The sequence below is a fragment of the Trichechus manatus genome, unplaced genomic scaffold, assembly GCF_000243295.1.
Source record: "Trichechus manatus latirostris isolate Lorelei unplaced genomic scaffold, TriManLat1.0 scaffold00253, whole genome shotgun sequence".
Classification (NCBI taxonomy): domain Eukaryota; kingdom Metazoa; phylum Chordata; class Mammalia; order Sirenia; family Trichechidae; genus Trichechus; species Trichechus manatus.
The window spans coordinates 1,312,868-1,322,241 of record NW_004444189.1 but is presented as its reverse complement, the minus strand read 5'-3'; the positions used below and the strand labels follow the sequence as shown (position 1 = coordinate 1,322,241).

General features: G+C 35.8%; 1 protein-coding gene across 3 annotated transcripts in view; it reads left to right on the top strand.

Annotated features, from left to right (window-relative positions):
* KRIT1 (KRIT1 ankyrin repeat containing) overlaps nucleotides 1-9,374 on the top strand; it is a 71,448-nt gene that overhangs the window by 39,110 nt on the left and 22,964 nt on the right. The window contains exons 16-17 of one of the 3 annotated variants that reach the window (XM_004389651.3): nucleotides 4,521-4,637; nucleotides 5,163-6,385. The exons of 1 other annotated variant lie outside the window; for it this stretch is intronic. In XM_004389651.3, the coding sequence (XP_004389708.1) occupies nucleotides 4,521-4,637; nucleotides 5,163-5,231 (186 nt within the window). In that variant the 3' untranslated portion in view covers nucleotides 5,232-6,385. Of the gene's footprint in view, nucleotides 1-4,520; nucleotides 5,084-5,162; nucleotides 6,386-9,374 lie in introns of those variants that run through there. One more of the 3 variants, XM_023724634.1, reaches the window with a different exon arrangement.

Sequence of the window (9,374 nt, the reverse complement as noted above, 5' to 3'; positions counted from 1 at the left end):
CTTCTTAGCTCAAGTAGATATGTGAGACTAAATGGGCAGCTTGTGTCCAGAGGTGAGATGAGAAGGCAGAGAGTGTCAGGAGCTGGTTAAATGGACACGGGAAATCGGGTGGAAAGGAGGAGTGTGCTGTCACAGTATAGGGAGAGCAGTTAGGGTCACGTAACAATGTATGTATAAATTTTTGTATGAGAGACTGACTTGAATTGTAAACTTTCATTTAAAGTACAACAATAAAATAAAATTTAAAAAAAGACAATTTAGATTAGAAAATTTCATCGTATATCTAATTTTTATTTTAATTCTCTAAGTCTTTATCAGTAATCATGTAGTTCTTAAAATATACCCATCAAAGTTTAATCATTTCATGATAACTTGGGCGCTTCCTAATGGGAAACAGTTATTTTACCATGTGGTTAGATATGCTAGTAAATGGAATAGAGACTATGTAGGGACATAGGCTGAATAGGGACTAACTTCAATAATTGACCTGGAACATGATTTCCTGAGGTCTGTTATGTCAGCCTGCCTTTGGATCATTTGCTTATCATTTTCTGTTAAAACTATTCTTATCTGGCCTTGACTAAGCAAAACAGTATACAAAAACCATTCTTACCATCAGACACTGAACTAGATATTTTAGAGTGAGAAGATGGTGGAAAAGTATATAAGGATGGAAAATTAGAAAACGAACCCATGTTTTAGGCCTGCTTCTAATTTGGCATAGCACTAGCCTCAAGACATAGGCTCCTTTCACTCAGGTTTCTCCCCAGCGCTGTGCTCTTGCAGAACAAGACTTCTTCTATAGCCAAGCTCTGAATGGCTGGGAAGGCTGTCATGACATCACCTGAGTCTTCTCTTCAACAACTTAACAACCTCAGTTCTTTCATCTGTTATTCACTAGATATGGTGATATGGTTTCTAAAAACTTCATAATCCTAATCACGCTTGAGTTCGGTCACCATTCCCCCTGCAGGATGGTGTGCCCAGAATTTTACTATAATGCTTAAAGTAAGGTATGACTGCCTACCCACTGCTTATAGCAACCCCATAGGGTTTCCAAGCCTGTAAATCTCTACAGAAGCAGATTGCCACATCTTTCTCCCATGGAGCTGCTGGTGGTTTCAAACTGCTGACCTTTTGGTCAGCAGTCGAGTGCTTTAATCACTGCGCCACAGCAGAGTGCAAAAAGAAGGATGATTATTCCAAGAAGTGCTTTGCACACCATGGGCCTAAGGCAAATAATTGTTGAGCACTTTTATGGACATAATTAATGCAGCCTTAAAAAATAAAAAGAACTGGTTTAATATTTGAAGATGAGGGTTTTATCAGACTGCTCAGTGATTTTTGCTAAGCTAGGACAAAAATTTGTCTGTAAATATTCATAGACCGGGAACAGATTAATAGATTTGTATTACAGAGTTCAACAGGGTAAAAAAAAGAAACTGGAAAAGAAAATACAGACAAAAATAGAGGCTGGGGAACATGGTCTCAGAGGACATCTAGTTCAAATTGACATAACAAAGCTTATAAGGAAAATGTTCTACATCCTACTTTGGTGAGTAGCGTCTGGGGTCTTAAAAGCTTGTGAGTGGCCATCTAAGATATGTCTACTGGTCCCACCCGGTCTGGAGCAAGGGAGAATGAAGAAAACCAAAGACACAAGGCAAAGATTAGTCCAAAGAACTAATGGACCACAACTACCACAGCCTCCACCGGACAGTCCAGCACAACTAGATGGGCCTAGCTACCACCACTGACTGCTCTGACAGGGCTCACATTGGAGGGTCCTGGACAGAGCTGGAGAAAAATGTAGAACAAAATTCAAACTCCAAAAAAAGACCAGACTTATTAGCCTAACAGAGACTGGAGAAACCCCAAGAGGGTGGCCCCCGGACACCCTTTTAACTCAGTACTGAAGTCACTCTGAGCTTCATCCTTCAGCCAAAGATTAGACAGGCCTATAAAAGAAACAGTAACACATGCAGTTCAACCATGTATACGAGACTAAATGGGCATACCAGCCCAGGGGCAAGGTCGAGAAGGCAGGAGGGGACAGAAAAGCTGGATGAATGGAAATGGGGAACTCAGGGTTGAGAAGGGGAGAGTGTTGATATGTCACGGAATTGGCAACCAATATCACAAAACAATATGTATATTAATTGTTTAATGAGAAACTGATTTGCTCTGTAAACCTTCACCTAAAGCACAATAGTAAAAATGTATAGAGAGACCAAAAAAAAAAAAAGATTTTCAACACACAAAATAAGCTGCTTATTAGCTTGTAACCACTCTTCTGTTTCTGTTGCACAAAGCTGGTTAAATGAAGGAGAAATGGCCCTCACCATTTCAGGAAAATTTTCCTCTGCTGTTTGAGAGCATTTTACACCAACATCTACACATTTACAAACCCTTCTTCATAGAACTGGATGGCGATGCTGTGGATGTGATGCTGAGCCTTTTCTCTATTTTATGTTTGACATTTGGTAGCATTCCAAGCTTAGGCAACAATAGACATTTCCTATAGTATCTGAATGTTGGTTTGGCAATATAACATTTCATATAATGAATAATAGTCTAGGAGTTCAATAAATGAGAGCAGCAGCAAGCAGAAGGATGATAGCAGTATTAGTTAACAGTCTGCTTTTTCAGGATAAAATGTTCAATTTTAGAAATAGAAATGTTCTCCTTGGGTACGTAAATAGATGATTAAGCCCAAAGGTAAAGATGTTGTCTGTCCATTTAAACATTACCTTGTCCTTTGTAAGCCATTCTTAAATTTATGGTACCTTTGAAAACTCTTAAGATGATGACGTTTTCCAGTCATCAAAGGAGAACAGTTAGCTTGTCTGCAGCTGTCTTAGGTTCAGCAGGATCTGCTAGGGTTGAATTTGACAGATTTTGCAAAAATAAACACCTTTATCTGCAAAAATATCTTCAATTTCATGTAAAACTCTTCATGGGATACATTTGGCCTTTGTAGGTTTTACCTCCTAATGAGAGCTACTTTTTCCTTCTGGAGCAGACTAATGACTCAAAACCACCATGTGGATTCTTTGGCTCCTTGTTTTCATTATTGTGGGCTTCTCAAGAATTTCATCTTTACTGCACATTATCCTTTAAAAAAATTTTTTTAATGTATGAATTTGATGCTTTTTTTGGAAATCTGTCCTCTATATAATAGATGACTTTCTGAACCACAGATATTTTATTTTCTGTGGATTGAGCTGTTTTGAGGGCATACTAATAAGGGACTGTTGTCTGACTCTGGATTAAATTTCAAGTGACTAATCCAAAATGTAGAAGTTTAAGGTTCCTATGATATCTTGAATCAATTTTTCAGTCTGTACCTTGGTAAGTAGCTCTTTTAGCATATCCTGTCTATGAAGTTATATTTTATAATATGAATGTAGATAGCTGTTTTTCAAACAAGAGATGATATCAGTCTTCTCATTATTTATAATGTACACTCATGTAAACTAATTATACTGTGTTTACCCTCACTTTAAAAATGCCCTAAGCCATTATCTTTTTGACATATCCTTAGTTTACTATTTATAGTCAGTATTATAAGAACTCCTATAATAATAGAAAGCTAATGTTTCTAAACATATATTTTAAAGGGCCACATGTACACATTCTTTGTGTGTGTATATACAAAGACTACATATAATAGGGCAAGAAAATGCCAGTTATTTCTAAGAGAGAATTATTATTAAAAATAATTAAAAGGCTATATTGAGTAGCTGCTTAAATATGGCATTATATTAGGATAGGTTACTCTAATAGTAGTTTTTAATTAGTTCCTCTGTTTTTCTGTTGATTTTATAAAGACTATATTGTTAATTTTAAAATTGTGTTTATTTTTATAAGTATATGAGTATACTTATTTCTTGTGAGATAAAATTGCCTAAATCAACATGTTACCTCTATTATATAAATTTCAGATCTGAAAGTATTATGTGAATTTTCAAAAGAAAGGTACTAGATAAATTTAAAGGGTTTGTTTTTAACTTTTAGAGAAAGTAAAAACTTGTAGTACATTTAATTTTCCTGAAAGATACTGATAAAATAAGCATCTTTAAAATTTTTCTCGATCTGATACAAAAAACATCATTGTTCAAGGCAGTGTCCTGAGAGTCTACCCTTTCTGTGGTTGTGCTGCAGGCTGTGTGAGGTTAGAGTGTGGGCACTTTGCATACTTACTGCCATTGAGTCGATTCTGACTCTGAGTGATGCTATAGAGCAGAGTAGAACTGCCCATGGGGTTTCCAAGGCTGAAATCTTTATGGAAGCAGACTGTCACATCTTTGTCCCGCAGAGCAGCTGGTGGATTCAAACCACCAGTCTTCCAGTTAGCAGCCGAGTGCTTTAACCTACTGCACTACCAGGGCTCATTATTATTATTATAATGTTCAAAACCATTATGTTTAGTTCTGACTAGATAAGCATAGATACTAGTAAGACAAGATAGATGTTGTTTTAAATAGACATTTCAATAATGATTTCTAATTATGTTGCAGGCTTTACTCATCAGTCTTAAGTATGGTTGTTTTATGTGGCATTTGGGAGATACTGATACATGTTTTCAGATCCATAGTGTGGAAAATAAGATGAGCTTTATAGTACACACAAAACAGGTAAATACTTGTATCAATTATTTTGAACTTCTAATAATGAACTATTGTATTAGTAAAGTTTTTTTTAAGGGCCATAATATAATTAATATTACATTAAATTAAGATCATTTAAAACCAGGGAAAAGAGGCAGACCTTTCCTACAAGCAAAACTAGAAACTTATCTAAATAATTTATTTCGGTTTTATGACAATTAAACTCTTTTTTTGTTTTTGGTTTTTTTTCCCCTGTGAATTCTTTCAATTCTGGTTAGTATTCTCTGTCTCTTCTATCAGGGTATCAGGTAATCTTCCCCTGTCCTTGACCAGTATCCTATCTGAGCCACTAGCTGCACCCAGCACGTCACTTCTTAAATCCCTTCAAAAGCCTGAGTAGAAAGATACTCCCTCTATACTGTTTCTTGACAAGCTGCCTTCTAGTAAGAAAGTTCTCTTTCACATTTATAGGGAACTGCCCGCTGCCGTGTATGTCCTTTACACATTCTGACATGTTTCATATGTATTATTAATATATATTTTACCTTGTAGGCTGGTCTCGTGGTAAAACTGCTAACGAAGCTAAATGGACAGTTAATGCCCACCGAAAGAAATTTATGAAAGGAAAGCAGCTGATACTTAAGCCACCACATTTTGTGACGCAGATTTTTTTCCATGAAAGATTTCTTAATATATTGCCTTTAACAAGACATTTAGTCTCTTGTAATATATATGTATACTATTACATTGTACAGAATCTGTACTTATGTTTGGTGTGTAATATACCAATTAGTTTTATATAATATCCTTATAAGCTAGTCTAATTTTTGAGAGAAACACAAAAAAGTGTAGATTGATAGCCTGTATAATCTTAGACAAAATAATAAGCTTTATAAAAAGCTATTTTCAGTAAATGGTAAAGAATTTGGAGTGGAATACAATAAAATGAAAATATAGCTTTTGGTATAACTTGGTGTTTTATTTTAACATATGCAGAAAGTCCACATGATTTGAATAAAGAAAATGCATTTTCTACACTTAAACCATATATCACCGTTACTTGAAAACATTGTTACCTAAATGAACATTTCTCAACATGTTTTTAAAAATCTCTCTTTAAATGTATATCTAGTATAAGGTAGTTTTTCTCAAAGTATAGTTCTCAAACTCCCTGCATCATAATTACCTAGGGTGCCTGTTTAAAATGAGGATTTCAGAGATTCATCTTTAAACATCTTCAGTCAGTCTCTAAAAGCAGGGCCTGGGTATCTTTTCTTAAGTTTTAGGGGTTTTTGTTGTTGTTCCTATTGAAATACTTTCAAACCCAGTAAGGCGTTTGGATTATTAAAGTTAAATAAATTACACAAAACTGCCTGGCACACTAGCACACACACAGATAGACACACCGATTAAAGACAATCTCTGGATATTAGTAGTTACATTTATTAAGTATATGTTGTGTTTTTATCAGTTGGCTTAATGGTTTCTATTGCCTTTACATTGTATAATGCAGATTATAAGGTAGATCTGGTTGTTTCATATAGGGGAATACCGATATAATAGTAGAAGAACTTAACTTGATTAATCTGCTGTTGAATAATCTTAGAAACTGAGTCTTTCCAAGCTAATATATTAATGTGTTCTAAAGAAGTTCAGAGATACAATATTCATGTTTAAAGTTGTTCTACAAATTTCAGATGGCTTTTACATACCATTATTTACTCTTCACCTTAATTTCTATATATTTTTAATGGTGCTATAAACCAAAAAACCAAACCCTTTGCCGTTGAGTCCATTCCAACTCATAGCGACTCTGTAGGACAAAGTAGAACTGCCCCATAGGATTTCCAAGCAGTGGCTGGTGGATCCAAACTGCTGACCTTTTGGTTCGCAGCTGAGCTCTTAACCACTGTGTCAGGAGGGCTCCAATGGTGCTATCTCTGAGCCTTATTAAAATTAAGATTACATGTTAAGTAAGGCTAACAAGAAAGCCTGATTTATCTTTAATTCCGTGAGGCACTTTTGATTCAACCTAGACAATGCCCTGTTCTGTTTTATCCATTCCAGTGGCCTCAACTGTTACCAAATACCCTGTTAACTCTCAAACCTAAAATTTCAGCCTCAACCTCTTTTAAGTTCTAGGCCTTAATTTCCAATTTCCTGTTATTCTAGTGCCACCTAAATGACCTTCAAGGAACTTCAGCTTCATCATATCTGGAACCCCTGTTTGTTTACTCTACTTGCCCCATTCTGTCCTTCCACTTGCATTGTCTTTGGTTAATGTCATCATCAAATTGCATCCAGTTGCTTAGCCTGGAAATCTTGGAGTGGTTTTCAGCTTCTCCCTCTTCTCTCACCCTGTACATTCCATTGGTCAAGTCCTGTCATATGTCCCAAGTCTTTTCTCATTCCCTTCCTTTTTCTTTGCACTGTAGCTGTCTAATTCAAGTCCTCACCATTTATTCCTGGGCTTAGAGTAGCTTCCTACCCTAGACTCAGGTTCTACATCCAGCCATGCTTGTGCCAAGTTAACTTTTCTCATAGATCTGGTTACTTATCACCCTATGAAAACCTTTCATGGTTCCTCACTACATGTAAAATTAAATCCCAGTTTCTTAGTGTTGCATACAAGGTCCTTAATACTCTACGCTAGCCTTTCCATTCAGGTTAATGTCTAACTCCTTCGCCCACACTATGCTCTTATCCTGGCTCAGCAGTCACCTGGGGAGTTTTAATACCTAAACATGCCTCAGCTCCACCCTTGGAGTTTTTGATTCAATAATTTCAGGGTGGGGCCCAGGCATTTTTAAAGTATCCCATGAGATTTTGATGCACAGCTAGGGTTTAGATCTGTTGTTCTAACCAATTTTAGCTAGGAGATACAGTTGAATGCTTTTCCTTTCATGGGGGTAGTGAGGATTAACTGATACCACATCCAGCAACTCCCTGCTTCATAATAGAGTGTGTCCTACTGGAGTTATACTGTATGGCAGTCCTGTAGGGAAGAGAAGACTGCTAGAGTAGCATAGCTATTAAAGGTTTTAAAATATAACATGAAAAATTCCATTTTCAAAATTGGTATTGAAATAAAAATAATTTATAATTGTCTGTCCAACCATAACAAACCAGAAATAAACAATAACAGGGAAATTCAAATAGCTTTTGTTGAATTCCTAATATTGGTTAGGCAATAGATATGCACTGAGGATAAAAGATAGATAACTATTTGCCTTTTTTATCATTCTTTCAATAAATTTGAGTGTATTATGTGCCAGGGACCCAGTAGTAGGAAAAATAACATTGGCTTTCAGGGAACAAAATTCAATGATGGAGACATTAAATGCTCATAAAAATATATGATTATAAACTCTAATAAGTGGGTGAAGGGGAAGTAAAATGTACAAAGTATAATGAGATAAATTTCATCTAGTCAGAGAAGCCAGGAGAGGCTTCCCTGAGGAACTGATGCTTGAGTTGACATCTGAGGGGGAGGGAAGATGAGGTGAAATGTTTTAATCCTAAAAAGTCTTGAAGAATTGATGAGGGGAATTACAATTTTCTCATGTTTAGCTAAGAAATAAATTCAACCAATTGTTTATTCAGATCACTGTGAATGAATTTCCACTGTAGAAATAAGACCAGACTAGCTAACACTGCACATGATAAATCTAGAAAGAGAAAAACTTACTGAAGAACCACAGCTTGTAAGATTTAAAATTGCCAAAATTGACCCTAGTAGAATTAGACTTGATAGAAATATTCAAACAAAACAGAACTGACAGAAGCTAAAACTGCCTACAGTTGTTGAGCAAATTTAATAGAATTGCATCTATAATGTTTAGATTTAAATTTGATCCTGTGAAATTCATTGGCAAAAACTATAGTAAAATTTGATATGTGCAAAAATATGATTGATGACTCAATTATTTGTTTATAATTTACATAGAAAAGATACTTGCAATGAAAACAATTTCAGTAAAATAAAAATAGAAAAATGTATATTCTTTTCCTGTGCTGTATAGAGAACTGATCAAGAAATTAAATTGGTTTGAGTGCATGCATGTGAGAAACTACTTGCGAAACAAAAATCTGTCTGTGATGGTATGATTCTTATTCAGTGTTTGTGTTTATAAACAAAGTCAGAATGCTTCTTGGGTCATATTTGTTATTTGGACAGGGATGGGTAGGTAATCAGACTGAAAAGGCCCAAAAGTAAGAGGGAGCAAGCCCTAGGGGTTCTTAAAGAAGGCCAGAGTGCTTAAGGCAAAGAACTATCTTTCAGACATCTAAGGGTCTAGGGGGAAAAACCAGTTTCAATACATTGTGCTAATTTCTCTGAGAGAAGGAAACATACGATTCATTCCAACAGCACCTAGGATGGACTGGATTTGAGATTTATCTCCCCCACCGTGAATTGAATAATAATAACAGCTAATACTTAAAATTGTGCTTACTATGTGCCTGACATTGTTCGAAACACATTTACATATATTAATTCATTTAATCCTGACAACAGTAACTACGAGGTAGCTACTGTTACTCAGTTTTTACAGTTAAGAAAACTGAGAAAGAGCGTTGAAGTAATTAGCTGTCTTAGGCAGGGTTCTCTAGAGAAGCAAAACCAGTAAAGTGTGTAAATATATATCGAGAGAGATTTATATCAAGGAAATGACTCACATGGTTGTAGAGGCTGGAGGCTTCTCCTGACTCAACGTAGTTGCAAGGGGCTGGCGAACCCAAGATCAGCAGGTCAGACACCAAGGC